General features: G+C 37.7%; 1 protein-coding gene across 16 annotated transcripts in view; it reads left to right on the forward strand.

The window, feature by feature from the left end:
- Window positions 1–15937, forward strand: part of METTL8 (methyltransferase 8, methylcytidine) — a 35056-nt gene that overhangs the window by 225 nt on the left and 18894 nt on the right. For 4 of the 16 annotated variants that reach the window (XR_008733520.1, XM_055718302.1, XM_055718298.1 and 1 more), the window contains exons 1-6: window positions 120–139; window positions 764–876; window positions 3062–3113; window positions 3204–3277; window positions 7267–7422; window positions 11843–11934. Coding sequence is in view for 15 of the 16 variants with exons in the window: in XM_055718302.1 (XP_055574277.1) it covers window positions 7280–7422; window positions 11843–11934 (235 nt within the window). In the remaining variant the exon portion in view is untranslated. Of the gene's footprint in view, window positions 1–118; window positions 140–295; window positions 571–763; window positions 877–3061; window positions 3114–3203; window positions 3278–5951; window positions 6053–7266; window positions 7423–11842; window positions 11935–15937 lie in introns of those variants that run through there. The other 12 variants (XM_055718300.1, XM_055718297.1, XM_055718289.1 and 9 more) reach the window with 10 other exon arrangements.

Here is a 15937-nt window from a genome sequence, read left to right on the forward strand (position 1 = left end):
CCCGGGGCGGAGCCAGGCCCGCTGCCACCGCGCGTACACCCGGCGGGGCGCGCACCGCGTCTCCCCCGCCACCGCCGAGCCACCCACGCCAGGCGGCAGCACCCCCGCAGCGCCACCGCCTCCCCCCGCCGCCCGCCGGGTACTGTAGTTTTCGCCGGCGGAGCTGCGCGGCGCGGGCGGACTACGCCTCCCGCCATGCCCCGCCGCGGCCCGCCCGCTCCCTCAGGCCAGGCGCGGCGGGCCGGGCTGAGCCGGCCGGGAGCAGGTGGAGGTGCCGGGCCGGCCGGGGGCCCGCGGGGCAGGAGGAGGGTCGCTGCACGGGGGTCGGTGAGAGCCGCCGTTCCCGCCCACGCCCCGGGCCCGCTGCCCCAGGCCGGGCCCCGCTGCCTTGCGCTGCGCTGAAGGGAGCGGAGTAAACGCAGCGCGCGTCGCCGTGCGGAGCGTGTCAGTGGAAGCATTTTACGCGCTGATTTTTTGATCAAAAAAGGCGGGAAGGTTCTACTAGTGACAGCTCAGCGCAAGCAAAGCGGGAACCTTTATCTTTTTTTCTTTCCATGCCCTCCCGCTGGGGTGAGCCCCCGGCGGCGGGGCGGGTGGCGCCCTCTGGCGGAGGGCGGGGGACGCCCGCGGCAGTTGGGGTGCCGCGGTGGCGGTCTGAGGGTACCCGCACCCGGGGTGAGGGGTGGGCTGAAAGGGTTTGTTTAAAACTCCGGGGTCGCCAGCAAGTCTTCAGATGTGTGACACTTGGTTTTTATATTTTTAGAGCTGCATCCCAAAAGTTGTCACTGCCCTCGCGAGCCACTTGCCAGCAGAGCCCCTGAAGTCTGTGGAAAAACTCGTGTCCCTTCCTTGCCAGAGGCCAGGCGCCCAAGCGGGGTAACGTGGAAGCTGCTGATCTTTTATCTGTTTCTGTCTCTCCTTCAGGATCTCTGAGCGGAACCTTTAGTCTTTGCTGATGCTGTAACAAAAGAAAGGTTCCCCTGGTTTGCTGGGGCTTTGCAATTATTGCTATGAAGTGAGCTAAACTCGCAAACACAGTGGCTGCAGTTGCTCCTCTGAAGAGGACGTTAGAGGAGCATACTGTTAGCTGGATCTGCAGCATTGCCAGTGACTTCAGAGCTGACAGGGCAGGTTGCACCTAAGCAAAGTCCTCGTGGACATCTGGAGTCTTGCCAGGGATGTAAATGAACGAGGGTCTCCAGTGATAGTAGTTAAATGCATCTTGCTCTATCTCTACTTTCAGCATCTTTAATAAAAGAAAAATGTGGTGGTTAGGCAACACAGTTACATGTCCAGTATTTTGTAGAAAATAGGGTTGAAAAACAATTTAAGTGATTGAAAGATATATTTAGAGACTTAGATGGATGTTCACTGGGCCTATCTATCTATACATAAAGTCAAAACAGCTTTTTTTTTAGTTGTTTTTTTTCTTCTTCCTCTCTAAGCACCAGCCAGCAGAGGGTGCACAGGTTAACTAGGAATCCTTATTTCTGAGCTATGTTTACCATTGCTCTTGATGTTAGACTTGTGAGTAGATTAATCTAGTAAATCAGCTTTGTGTTGTATTTTGCTGTGTAAGTAACAGGAAAAGATAGGAATTACCTCATGGAAGAAGGGGGAAAAAGTAGAGGATTACACAGAATGCTTCCATACTTAAATCCCATATCCTACCAACACTCATGGTTACGTGGGAAGACAACTTGTCTGTTAAATTAAACAAATGTACAGGTATTTACCGAATTGTAGCCTAAGGAATTATTTATGAATTTGGCTTTTTATGTCATGCAATATCTAAGAAATTTGTACTGAGTGACTGGTATCTTCTTGATTTTAATTATTCAAATTATTTTAGTTGCACTATTTCTGAGTGTGCCTTTAGTAGGTGTTACAAACAGGGAACAGGAGGACAATTAACACTGAAAATGTTGTTATAAACAGATTAAGTACAAAAGTAGAAATTCCATTCCAAGAACGATTCTAGAATATTGAAATATAGTTTGAGCTTCAGTTGGAATGAAAGTATTCTTCACAAGTTGAAGTATCTTGGATTCAGTGTCTTAAATTCAGTTAAAATACTTTATTAAAGCTTCATTTTAAAGGTAAAATAGCCTTTGATAGTTAAGTCAGAACATCCATATTATAAATTGAAATGATGCAATTTCAAAAAAAACTTGTCCTGATCAAAACAAAATCTCTCCATGATTCAAAAAATAAAAATGTTTGAATATATCAAAGTGTCAGCAAAATTCCTACATTTCCTTAAAATACTGATTTTCTTGAGTTAGCATTTTTTTAATGAGCTTCTATCATAATGTTTTATCACCTGCCTTTGCAAGTGAAAAAACAAATAGGAACTCAGGTTTAGTTTAGGATAGAACAAATTACATTAGTTGCCTGTAGCACCTGAATTCCATCCATACAATTAAAATAAAATGCTTCTGTTAGTTATTTCATGTTCACATAAATTGATTAAAGATTCAGTAAATCTGTCTTTCTAAGGTAGCTGTTTCTTTCTTCCTTGTTGGCCATTTGTGTCTCTGATTTTGCAGTTGCCATTATTTTATCTTTAGTTGCATTTTTTCAAACTGTCTTCATTACTTAAAAACAGATTAACTAGCATAGCTCATTCCCTCGGTATTGAGGAGAAGGCTTTCTTTGCTTCCACTGTTTTCTGAGATCAATAGATGCATATGCCATCAAGAATTAATGCCATAGTTCATAGTCTCAATGGAAGAACATTTTCCCTTTTTTATAGGAATGGTATGATTGCTTCTTAAAAATAAAAGAATAAAAATACAATTATAAAACCTGTAGTTTCATAAGATATTGCAAAAATAGTTTATATAGCAGAATAATTCCAACACGAGTATCATGATGGAGAATAGTGGCTGTGAAAAAATGCTCAATAAATACAAAATTAGGATATTAAATAATAATTTTTTTTTAATTCTCAAGGGCTTCTAGCTCTCTGTTTATCCCTAGCAGCTGTTTGTCTGCTTTCTTACTTTTAGAAGTGATTGTGTAGTACCTACATAGTTTTGTGGTTTTTTTTTAATCCCAGATAACATACCTTCAAGTTCTGTTGCTGATCTTCTGGATGCATGGTGATTCAGGTAAACGTTTTCAGTAAATGACTTGTTTTATCTCCCTCTGTCCCTCTACCACTGTATAAACTGTTTCCTCTTTGCTTGACTATTTAACAGGCCACCTGGCAGGTGGTGTAAGAACAGGATCTTCTTACTGAATATTTCTGTACATGCGGTTGAAATTGTATCTGGTAGGGTTTGTTTGTTTTTATCTGCTGTTGTTTTTTAAGTGATGTTAACTGTGCTGTCTCTACAGGAGTCAGAATAAATTTAAATACCTTTTTGTTTTTGTTTTTCTTTTCCCCTTGGGAGTCAGTTCTCTGCAGAAGTTGCTGTGTGCCCACAGGGAGGTCTGCATCGTTACTGGAGATGATGCATGAGAAGGAAAAAAACTTGAGAGTTTTAGATCTGCTGAGTTTGAGAAGTTGTGAAATATCCTATTGTTTCAAATGTGCATAATTTTAAGTATATCATTGAAAGAGAAATCATGAAGCCCCAAGAGGGCATGTTTGTAGTGTAGAATAGCATTAAGTGTTCACTTAATGAATGAATGCGGTTGACAGTAAAGTCATCGTTGTCCCCCTGCCTTGATTTGAAATATTAAGATGTATGTATGTAAAAAATAACCACTGTCTTACCATTATCTTGAAGAATTTTTAACTTTATGTCACTGATTACACAAAACTTATGCAAGTGGCAAGGTGTTCTGAGTTTTGGTAGCGTTTGATGGTGATAAAACAGGTCAGCTATGCTTCACAGGAGAGCACTGGGGATTAATTGTCAAGTATTGTGTAGATAAGCTTCTAGGTGCCAAGCAGAAGTAATTGTATGAAGTTCATTGTTTCCAGAATACTTTTCAGTCTAGAACTGTAACATAAGCTGCACATAATCTTCCTAATATAGGGGCGTTTTTTCTTTATAACAGAGACTCTACAAGTAAGCTTAGTTACTGGAGATGGAAGAAGTTGTTAGCTTTGTAGGTGGAGATGAGTCAAATTTCAAAATGTTTTCATCCAATAAGTTCACTGAACTAGGTTCTTGGACAAAACCAACAAGTTATTTCCATGTGTTGTGTTCCCCCTGACCCCTGACTTCTCTCAGAACTGGTACTTCTCAAGGGTTTTACTCTTCAATTAAGTGGCTTATGCATGCTTTGGTGTGAAATTCACTATTTTAAAAACAAGATTACAACAGTTCTTTTCTCCTCTGTCTTTAGTTTTTCCTCGGTGGATGTAACTGCTCAGAGGTTTTAATGCTAACATCAGTTAGGAATGTATTATTTCAGGTATAGCTAGCTAGCGCTTCATGGGTATGCTTTCTTCTGCATGTCTGCCTTCAAAAAGCTGTACTAAAGGTGCTGTGTAGACTGTTTGGGGAGGAGCAGAGGAGTTTCAAGGCTGTTTTTTTTTTTTTTAAAGTTTCTCAACTAAACTGAGAACCTGATCTGTATTCATAATAATGACAAAATTCTAAAGGCTAAAAGGCAGTGCTCCACAGGTTAAAAAAAGCCTTCCATGTTGCTTTTCAGCATGGTTACCAAGTGTGTTTTTTCTTTTAAAGTTTATTTCTGAAAAATAGTTGTGCTGCTACAAAATGTAGGTATTTTTAATGTAATTCAGTTTCATGATGATATCCTTAAAGAATAATCAAACATAAAGCCTTTCTGACCCTCTGAATGAGGAAATAACTCCTAATTCTTTCAGACAACATTTCCTGCTGCTATGGCTTCAGGGTATGATCGTCTTATCTGACAAAGAAAAAGGGTGTTTGCCTGTTTCATTAACAAAATCAATTAGAGAAACAATTGAGCAATGACTTGCTTCTGAAAATGTAATTTAGATGCTTTTTGAACTTTTAGTAACCAGATTGCCTATTAATCTCATGATCTATGGATCACACTAACTCTCAGGGATATACATACACATCCCCAAGGAGTTCCTTCACATTTAACACCGGATATAACAGTGAACTCGACTTACCCTGCTCTCCTTGCATTTTCTTGATGTTTCAGAATGTATCAGCAAAAATTGGTGCAATTATCACTCAAAGGATCACATTTTCATAAAAAGAGTTGCCTCTGGATTTTACTGATGCAAGATCATCTTAGTCATCTGACTATAATCCCATCTGTGCATCTTTTCATGTTCTTACTGAGATATTTAGAAAGCCAAGAAAAATTATGTGACTAGCCTAGCAGCTGAATCACTGTATTTTATGTTGAGTATCAATGCTGGCACAGGAAATGCAAGATACTAACTCAGGTCTTTTTGAATGATTGAAGGAGGAAGAGGATTTGTAAACAGTCTGCAACATAATCATGGAATCCTTATCCACACATTTCTATAATTTAATAATAATAATTTTATATCAGATTGTGGTTTGGGGTTTTGGGGAATTTTCTGTTTGTTTTTGTTTTCAAGAACATTGCTTTTATGTAAATTACACATCTTACAGAAATAGTCATGATGTCTTAATTTTCATGTCTCGTAATTACTATTTCATAATATCTCTTATATGTTAATAATTATGTGTTGTGTTATGAAAAATGCATACATATTTTCAAAAGCAAAGCATGAACTGTTTGTAGTAATTAAAGTATAAACTGGAATTGTTTCAGTTGCCGAGCCACATTAAAAAAATAAGAAGGAGCCATAACAAACTCATTAACATTAGAAGGGGGGTTAATTTTTTAATAGGACTAAATGTTAGATTTTCTCTGTATGGTGATGCCCCATATACTGCTAACATTGCAGTCCCAGCAGCCAAAATTTATCTGGATTTATTTGGCGTTGACAGCCAAAAAGCAAACCTAATTTTATTTAATCTTTGACAAATAAAAAGAAATATTAATATTTTTTCCTGTAGGCTTAAAATGAGTAAACAATGCCCTTTTTGAAGCATATCTCATTCAAAAGTACACCTTAAATGAGGAATTGTTCATTTAATTGAAGTGATTCCTTTGCCAGGTTTTGTATTGATGTGTACAAATTATTCTTTTTTTTATTGTTCACAATACTTGTGATGAAATAGTATTGTTTTCTGCAAGATAAAAATCTTGAGTTTGTAACCAGTTTGCACAGAATGTTTTCTAATAATGTCTCGTGCCTGTTCTTTTATAACTACATTTTGTATTTCTAGTGCATTAAATTTGTATGTGTGGTTTATACAGAAGCACTCAAAAAAAAAAAAGGGGGGGGGGGGGGCAGGAAAGAAAAATAGGACTAAGAATAACGTTTAAAGTCATATGCAGAGCACCTGAAGGGAAAAAGAACAAAGGCCCGTCAGGAAATTGTATAATAGGAGAGGTATTTCGTTTTACTCATCTCCTAGAAAGGCTATCTTAATGAGAATATGCAAAAAAGTGCAGAAAACCAACCAACAAACCAAAACAGAACACAAAAATACCCCCTAACAATACAAAATGCTGGTAGTAGCTACAAACACTTGTTATCTTTCATTAATACTGTATGAAGAGATTCCAAGTAAAGTAAAATATAGCAATTTAAGACAGAATTGTACATGTAATAGAAAAACCTCAGGCACTTTGTAATATGCATGAATAGAAGTCAACATTTAAACCCGCTCATTTCAAAGAGGGCATTGAACAGAGATCAAAAGAAGACATGGCAGAAATTTTGGAAGTCTCTCTGGTGCATAATGTTTACATGTTAAAAAAAATATCTTTAATTTCCTACCTAAAAGCATAAAACCAGAGTCACAGTTCTAGAATGAAATCTTTTGAAGACCTAGTCAGGTGACCAGTGAGTTACCTAGTGAGTGGGGTGAAAAACGTTAATCTTGGTGACAGTGTGTACCCACTAGAACAAGTGGTTTCTTTACGGGTCAGTCCTTGCTTGTTGTCTTAAAGGTACAGTGTCAACTTGGTTTCTTGTTTTATTGTGTATTATCTTTTTCTCATCTGCCTGACAGACCTTGAAATGATACCAAATAATTCATCTTTCAACTGGTTTCATTCCAGTAGCCTACTTTGGGATTATTTGGGCTTTCAGTGTGCTAAAGGGATGTTGCTGTTTTCTAAAAAGCATTTAAATTGATACTACAGTAAAATATTATTACTAAAGCTGATATTGGTGCTTAATTATTTGACCAGTTTCTCATGTAAGTGACATAAACAATTAAGTTACAGCAAAACTGTAATTTGAGTTAATTGTGTTTTCAGGTCTCTAAACAAAATGAATTTCATTACAAGGCTTTCTGCTTTCTGTCTGAGAAAAAGCAAGATGCAGCAGAGGCACCAAAGTAGTAGACGCCCAGCTGTTCCACTTGGATCACGGATTTTAACTGATCCTTCTAAAGTTTTTGAGCATAATATGTGGTGAGATGTTTCTTCAAGACTGATTTTCATAAATTTTTATGTATTTACTATGATGAATAATGGGGGGTGTGTGTGTGTATATATATATAACAATGGACTGCCAGAATAGACAGTGTAAAGTCTACTTACACTAATTGTGTAAAGGTAGTATTACAGAAAACTTGAGATTGTCACAAGTAATGTGACAGTTATGAGTTTTCAGTGTCTTGACTAAAAATCTGCTGAGCCAATAGTTAGTCACGGAATGAAAGACAAAATATTGTTATAGATCAGTAATTAATTAGAAGACAGAAGGTGTAGAGATAAGATAGCCTGTGCTTTTTATAATGGCAGAGAGTACTAGTTCAGTACAACAGCATTTGCATGCTGGGTTAGTGCTGTATTCTAAAACTGACACTGTTTTGAAAGGAACATGCAAATTACTTGTGTTCTCCTAAAGGTATACTGAAGATGTTACAGATAGTTCAGGAGAGATTTCATACAGTGCACAACTGTTAAAAAAAAAAGTAAACTGAATCTTAACATAAATAAGTGATGTAACAGCAGAGAAAACATTAACATGTAAAGGTTAACAAAAATAAGAATTGCCCTGTTTTGCTGCAGTACATCTCCATCTATGAATGGTATTTTTATGATTAATGCGGGCTCAGAAAAGAGTGAGAATGCTGGTCAACACGGGGGGAAAATTGAGATTGAAAAGGCTAGGATTTTTGACCATGGAATGGAGATGAATACAAAACAATAAGTGATACAGGAAGTGTCAGAAGGATATAGGAATACCTAAATTTGTCTAGAAAGTAGAAAAGTATCTACCTAAGATATTTGGAAGATGAGGAATTTTTATTCTTATAATTCATAACTTAAGAACAAGGAATACTTGATGAGAAGAGGTGGATTTGGAAGCTATACAAGAAATTATTTTCTGGACTATTTTAAAGTGTATTTTTGATTTCTGCCACACACATTTTTGAGAGCAAGGATTTAGCAAAATTAGAAATGGGACTGGATGTGGCTAATGATAACCAATGGCTAACATAACATAGGAGTAACAGATGACAAGTTTCAGGACTTTACTTCATGAAAGTAATCCTCAGTTCTTTTAAGACTTGTCCCTTGCTGGCAACTGTCAGAGGTTAATAGACAAGCTTTTGTTCTGAAATGAAGTTTCCAACTTGCTGGGTTTTTTAGAAGCTATTATTCTTTTTAGTAGTCCATCTTATTTATTGGTTGGTCCATTTTACTTTTTAATTAGATTATTTCAGAAGTTTCTCTAATAAAATTCTGATGAATAAAAACATCTTAAGAGAAGACTATGATGCAGAAGACTGTCTTCTGGTTAATAAACTAATATCTTCATTATTCTTTTTAGTCTCTAAATTTGGGCTTAACTCATGAGGTAAGATATGCAACTAGATCTGTCATCTGTTACTGTTTTCTAAACCAGATGTCCCCAAGCCATGGTCCTCAGCGCATGCTATCTTATGGTCGAATGTGGAGTTATTTATACTTCTGTAAGTTCCTTGGTCAAGGAAGCTGGAAGCTGGCTAGTTATTGTGTTAAGAGTGTGAAGTTTGTCTCAGTGTTTCATAAATCTATATGCAGTATAGTGTTTAAGCATCTTCAAGACTCAGTAGCTCCTGCTAGGTGGAAAAATCGTTTAATTGTGTGAATGCTTGTTCAAATGTAGGCTATATAGTCAAGGCAGGAAAAGATTTTAAGATAAAGGCCATCCTTTTCTGTAACATTGGACCTCAATGAAACTCAGTTTTGTTTCATTTTTTAATTTCCTGCCAAATAGCTGATCATGTATTGCTTCAGATTTTCTTGCTAGCTTTTGGTGACAGTCTAATACAGAGTTATCAAACTACGATGCAGGTGGTTGGGATGGATTGTGAAGATGGGATTGCAAGGAACAGGGTTGTTTAGAAAGTGGATCTGCAGATGAATCCGTCCATGTATCTCAGAAGGGAAAACAGGTGAAACTGAGTGGGAGCAGAGGTTGCATGGAAGTTGTAATGGTCTTAAAAAATCAAGAACCTGGCTATGAAGTGAGAGGAGGTCCTTGGATCTGGAACTTGCTGAGTCAGCCGGGGTCTCACCAGGGAGGTAAGGGGGATCAGGATGAGTGGTGGTTGAACTAAATATTAGATCATGCAGGGTGAGCATAAGAGAATCATCTACCTTAGCATTCAGCTATGAAAATTTATATCATTTTGTTTTCCACTTACCATCTTTGATACTTCATAAAGTGGCATCTTTCTTTTTGCCTGTGTGTAAATTGGCAGGGAGCCAAAAGCTGCTACCATTGCTGCTAGGAATACTAAGCAAATTAAATCTGGAAACTAATGCTTTAGATATTTGCTGTGGTCCTTTTCTGTCATTTCAAGAGAGAATAATGAATGATATTAAACATTGGAGCAAAAAATGTCTGCTTCTATTCAGGTTGTTAACTGGCATAGTTTTCATATGTTTGTTTTCAGAGATAATTAAACCCTATGTTAGCAAACAAATTAATGGAAAAGGGCTATGTTGAATAAGCTGAACTGAAAGTAGCATTACTCAATCTCATGTCAGGCCTACTCATATTAACAGATCTGGTGTGGTTAAAATGGGTAGTTTGCTTTGCTGCTGTCAATGCTTAGCTTAAAACACTTCTGTATTTAAAAACTTCTGTGCTTAGAATTCTTCTGTGTTGTTTTCCTGCCAACTTCTATTGCTGAAGGAGCTGCCCCATTTGAAGCATCCAAAATACGTAAACAGTTTGCATAAGAACTATGCTATGTCCACTGTCCTTTGGATTTTGATCAAGACATGCTGCTACAGTCCTGTGTTTGGGGTCTTCCATATAGAAATTTATAGGAAAGAGCCAAAAGATCTTTCTTCAGCTTTATGAATTTCCAGGGAGGGGCAAAAGGAAAAAAAGATGTTGATGATGATGATGGACTTCAGGCACCTATAATATTGTGTGTAAAGCCTTTAAGGGCTCTGACAGACACACAATAATGGATTAAAATTACTCAGCTAAAGCTTACACCACAGCAAGTCATCTGTCGGAAGGGCTGGCTATAATGTTGTCATCTGTATAGTCCTTGGTTTCAGCTTGCTGAAATAGGCAAGGTCAAAAATGGTGATGGCATTGAGGGAAGCAAGTCTTTCCGAGAGGATGACTGCCTAGTAATGCTTTGGTCATTCAGTTTTATTCTACTACGGCACATCTGTCAGAGCCTTGACACTGCACAGAAACATTTGGTATATGAACAAATACAGGAAGGGGAGAGGCAACCTGCTGGGGACAGTAATGAGAAATACTTCAGTACAGATTTGGAAATCAAGTCTGAGGCAAGCAGACAAATACATACCAATTAGCCTCCCACAATTAACAAAAGAGAAACAGTGAAGGTCTAAGGATTAGATTATCTATATGTCACAAAGTATGGAGCAGGAAGATGCTTGTTAGCTTTTAAAGACAACTAACTCTTTTCAAGTTGGCACCTTGTTCCTTTTCCCATAGTAACCAATGGAATTTTAGTCATAGGCTTTCAGTTAATTAATTTCAGTAAGATTAGGATCTAATAGCGTACATGAATTATATTATCGAATTTAATCTGATTTCTAAAACTGTTCAGACTGATTGATTTGGAGGGACAGCTGATTTGCTTTTAAGAGCTGCCAGCAGCACGTTTTTGGGCACTCCCCATTGTGGCCTGATCCAAACAGAATCTGCAGGGAAGGCAGTTTAATCATCAGGGTCAGATCTTGGCTTGATTTTGTGACCATTTAATGAAGGAAAATAACATTTTGTTAACCACTTTACACAAATAAAGATAGCATAGACTGGAGCCATTGTAGCACTGTTTGTCTTTTCTTAGGAATGTCTCATTCTTTTTTCTCAATGTTTTCTGTCTCTATTCACCAAATCAGTAAAATCCTGTTCTTCTTGAATAGGTGGATTATGCTCCCTGTTTCAGGAACAGCTGATTCTTTTGCTAAATGAACTTTGTTCCTCATCATGAACATTAGTAATGTGAGAAGTTTCTTGCATCAGGATGTTTGCTGATAGGTCTGTTACTCTATTCAGCTAAACACAACTCTAATGGGACACTCAAAATACATTCTTATACAGGCACTCAATTTATAGGATATGTGTTAATTCTGTTATTAAGAAAAAAATGCATACTACTACAGTATATATATACAGTATATATACTCAAGTATAACTTCAGTTTTACCTAACTAGTAACTTTTATCTATTATATGCTGAAACTTAGTTTTTAGCTGTCAGTCTCCTTGTGGTCATTTCCTTGCATTCAAAAAGAAAATGTACTTGAGACAGTGTAGGTAATTTGTGACTGTTTTCCCTGTTAAAAAAAGATTATGGAAAATGCTATTTAAAGGCTGGTTCTTCAACTGTCTTTTGCAGGGACCACATGCAGTGGTCACAAGAAGAAGAGGAGAATGCCAAGGAAAAAGTGGCAGAGAACTCACTTGTGAAAGTCCAATGGGAAGATCAAGGTAAACAATTTCCTAATGGCTTAAAATGGCTTCCTATTTTAATGCTATTAAAGCATTTAAAGATGGTTTGAAATCCAGGAGCACTCTTTTTATTTCTACATTCTCTTGTCTAAATTTGTGGTTGGGTCGTGTCTGTTCCCTCCTCCCCTCCCTTCCTTTGTTGCCTCAACAGATCGTATCAAAGTGTGTTTTTCTAGCAATTCAGTTACTTATTTGAGCAATTTTGCATTTGGTGGGTCAGTAGGCTCTGTGTAAAACAAGTACATCAGTATGGTGGAGTTGCAAGTTCTGGCTCCTTTTGCAGTGCTTCAGAATAAAACTGCTAATACACAGGACTGTTACTTCATCAAAAGGAATTAATTTGCAGCCAGCTAGGGTGCTGGGGATTAAAATTCCCATGTACAATACTCAAATGCTTTTTAATGATTTGTAGAGTATTTAGAGAACTAGTGTTTGTACATTGCACCATTTAACTTTCATTTAAGTGCCATGAAATTGTACTGGTCCCAGCTGGTGCCAGCTTGCTGCCTTGGCTGGGCTGAGCTGGGAGTGCTTCAGGAAGCAGTGTGTACACTTTGCGTGGAAGGTATTCCAATACATCATGCGGAATCTGCTCTGTAAATGATTAAAGAATTTCATACCTGTTTTTTAGAAGGGAAACTGAATGTATTCTGCATTTCTGAAGAATGATAGCTCTAGGTTCAAACTGGTAAAATAAACCCTAGACTAAACTCTAGAATAGTTATGTATGCTAAAGCCCTAGTATCAACTTGATAGTAACATAGAAGACTGGATTCTTGATTTGTTCCTTTATTAGAAGGATATTCTGAAAAGAATTACTTGGATGTCCTGGAACCTCAGTTTACTTAGCGTGTCTTGAACCTGTCAAATTAGATGGTGTCCTTATGATCCTGTGCTCAGTTTCATTGGTGTAACTAGGGTACATGTTGGATTTTAATTGAATTACCTGTGAATGCATCTTGGATTGTGTGCCCTTCATCACTTTGAATGCTATGGGATTGTCACCCTGCCCTTTTCTGTTACCTCTCATATTCTTTATCTAAATACAGGAGTATGATGTTTGTTTTTCAAAAATTACGTCTGGTATCTGGTATTTTCATTTGGTTTGTGTATAAAAGTTGAAAAAGAGCTCATAATTGAGAAGTAAACTGTGTAACCATGTGGCTCACAGAACCTTTCATTCTTCATCTCCAATCAATTAGAACTTAGTTTGTGCTGGTGAGAAATGGAATAATCAGGCATTTGTCTATTGCCAAGAAATACAAGAATTCAAGGACATTTCCTATGAATGCCCCTCTGTTTAGAACTTGAATAGGTGAGCATTGCTGATAGTGTTCCTTCAGAAAGCTTCAGCTTCATTCTGCAAGTGGAAGTACGTTTTGGCCTATTTGTGTGAACAATGAACTAGACTGAAGCTAACAAGCAGGTTATTTTGGGGCCTTGGAAACTACAGTAAGGGGGAAAAAAGACAAGGCAGATTTCAACAATACTACTGCATCACTAAAACAGAGTAGTTCTGATGAGCCTCATTAAAACAAGGGAAGTTAAACTGAATGAACTCATGATACTACCTTCTGGAATTTGATTTACTTATTAACGCATCCAGTTTCTTCTCAGGCATACCTATTTGTATTGAAAGATTCTGTTAAGGAGAAAGATCGATTGACTAAGGGATTTTTTTGTCTCAGAAGGTTATATGTTTATTAGTTTTGTCATTTTTACAGGCTTTGGAAAATTTGGTAGTCAGACTACTTAAATATAGAAACTGAAACAAAAAATTGATAATAATACTGGATGCGTGGTTATTACACAGTGGTGCAGGAGTGACCAGAGAAAGAATGGAAAGTAAAGTGTTCTTTCACTTGAATCTATGTAATGCCATACTAATACAGTCTGAAGGGCTGACTTTAGCTATTGCTTTCCTTCAGTTCTGAAATCTGGAAAACTTGATGGGAATCAAACTACAAGGGTTCTGCGCAGACTTGTGGGAAAGTAGTGACTATAACAAGGGGTGATGATGATTTAAGAACCTTTTGAGTAGAAGGGTTGGGTTATTTTATACTGAAGCTGAGCAATCTGTGAATGTGCAACTTACACTATCGAAATCTGGTATATATGACCTCAATCAGCTCTGCAGTTTTATTATAAAACAAGTCTGTACAATTACACTGCATGGCTGGGTCTTGCCCTTTAATAATACAATTGGAGGTATTAAATGTTAATTTTAAAATATTATGCAGATTTCTAGGACAAGGCATTCTGCCACCTCCTTTCCGCTTCCCACTGCCTGTCTGTGCCTCTAATGATAATACTCAGCCTTGTTTATCTCTGAAAAGCTGTAGCGATTAAGGAAATAGTATGTTAAGATTTAAATGAGAGAAGCAGGAGAAATGCACCATATATTTATTCTGTGCATTTGTATTAAAAGAATTAATGGGTCAGTGTATGTGAGTAAGGACAGAATAAAAAAGGCAACACGTTATATGATGTACACTTAATAAGAGATGTCAAACAAGAAACAGTTCTGTAAATGCTTTGGGAATGAGGGGGAAAAAGCAAGAAAAAGGTTTGGTTTGGTACTTAAGGATGAGGAAGGGAAAACCATCAACAAAAGAGACATTGAAAAAGCTGTAATTCTTATCTTTTTATCAGTCTTGCTTTGAAAGGGTTAGCTGCAGTCCAGTGGCTAGCACAATTAGTGCTAGAGAAGGAGGAAAGATCTTGTTCTGGTACTGAGGAAGAACAGGTTACAAAGTACATCCATAGAGTACACGAATGACTAGGAAAGCAGAAAAGAGAGTATTTACTTTTTTAAAAAGGGAGGTGGGAAAAGAAAAGAGTCAGATAATTAGTTTCAGTTCCTGGAAAAATACTGGAAGAGTTAATCCAGAGCTTGCAGACACTGGGTTTGGAAGAACAAAGGATATGAATACTGGCCAAGAAATGTTTTTCAAAAATAAATCATGTAAAATCAAGCTAATTTCCTTCTTGGAGAAGGTTACCAGCCCCGGGGATAAGGAAAGAGCAGCAGAAGTCCTGAAATTTATCCTTAGTCAGGCTTCTAACTTGCTTTACTTGACATTTTCATAAGCAAGTTAGGCAAGCGAGAGCTAATGAAACTGCTTTTGGGTGAATGAATGCCTAGAGAGCCTTTCAGAATTGGAAGGCTGTGCTGGGCAGAGAAGCATTTTGTTCTGTGTCCAGATCTGCTTGGTATTTTCATTAGTGACCTCAGGAAATGGGAGACTTGAAGATGATCCTAAGTGAAGAGATGTTTCAAGTATGTTGAAGGATGGGATTAGGATTCAGAAAGATCTGGAGAAATGTTGGAAAAAAGGATCTGAAAGATAAAAATTTGCTAAAAATATATGTAGAATACTTTGCTTAGGAATAATTCCTTGAAAAATATACTAGGTTCTGGAACAATTGGCTAGGTAGTCATTTTGCAGAAGATCTGAGGGTTGTGGTGAATCACTAGCTGAATCAGCAGTGTCACGCTGTTGCAAAATGGCAAGCTGGGAGTTATAAACAGGATTACAGCCTGTAAACCTTGTAAAGTATTTTTTTTTGCTCTGTGTTGATAATGCCTTTACCGGAATACAGCACCTAAAGGTAATAAATCAACTGGAGACAATCTAGAGAAGAAAAATAAAAATGATCAGAACTTTAAAAATCATGACTTCTGTGGAAAAAAAGGAGAGTTAGGTTTAGACAATCTAGAGAAGAGCTTGTTTATGGGAGACATAGTGAAAGACTTCAGTTGCTTTATCTGCTTTGTTAATGGGCCAAGAATTACTGGACTTAAATTGCAGTAAGGAAGTTTCAGATTAGGTAGTGGAAAAGGTCTCTATCTGTACAGATGGTGAAGGACTGTAATTATTACTGAAGAAAGCTGTCAAACCTATATGAAAGGTTGTATTTTAAGATTGCACAAATTTCTGTGGAGAAGGAGTATGAGTTCCCTGACCAGTGAAAACCTTTC

This window comes from Falco cherrug, chromosome 8 (assembly GCF_023634085.1).
Source record: "Falco cherrug isolate bFalChe1 chromosome 8, bFalChe1.pri, whole genome shotgun sequence".
NCBI lineage: Eukaryota > Metazoa > Chordata > Aves > Falconiformes > Falconidae > Falco > Falco cherrug.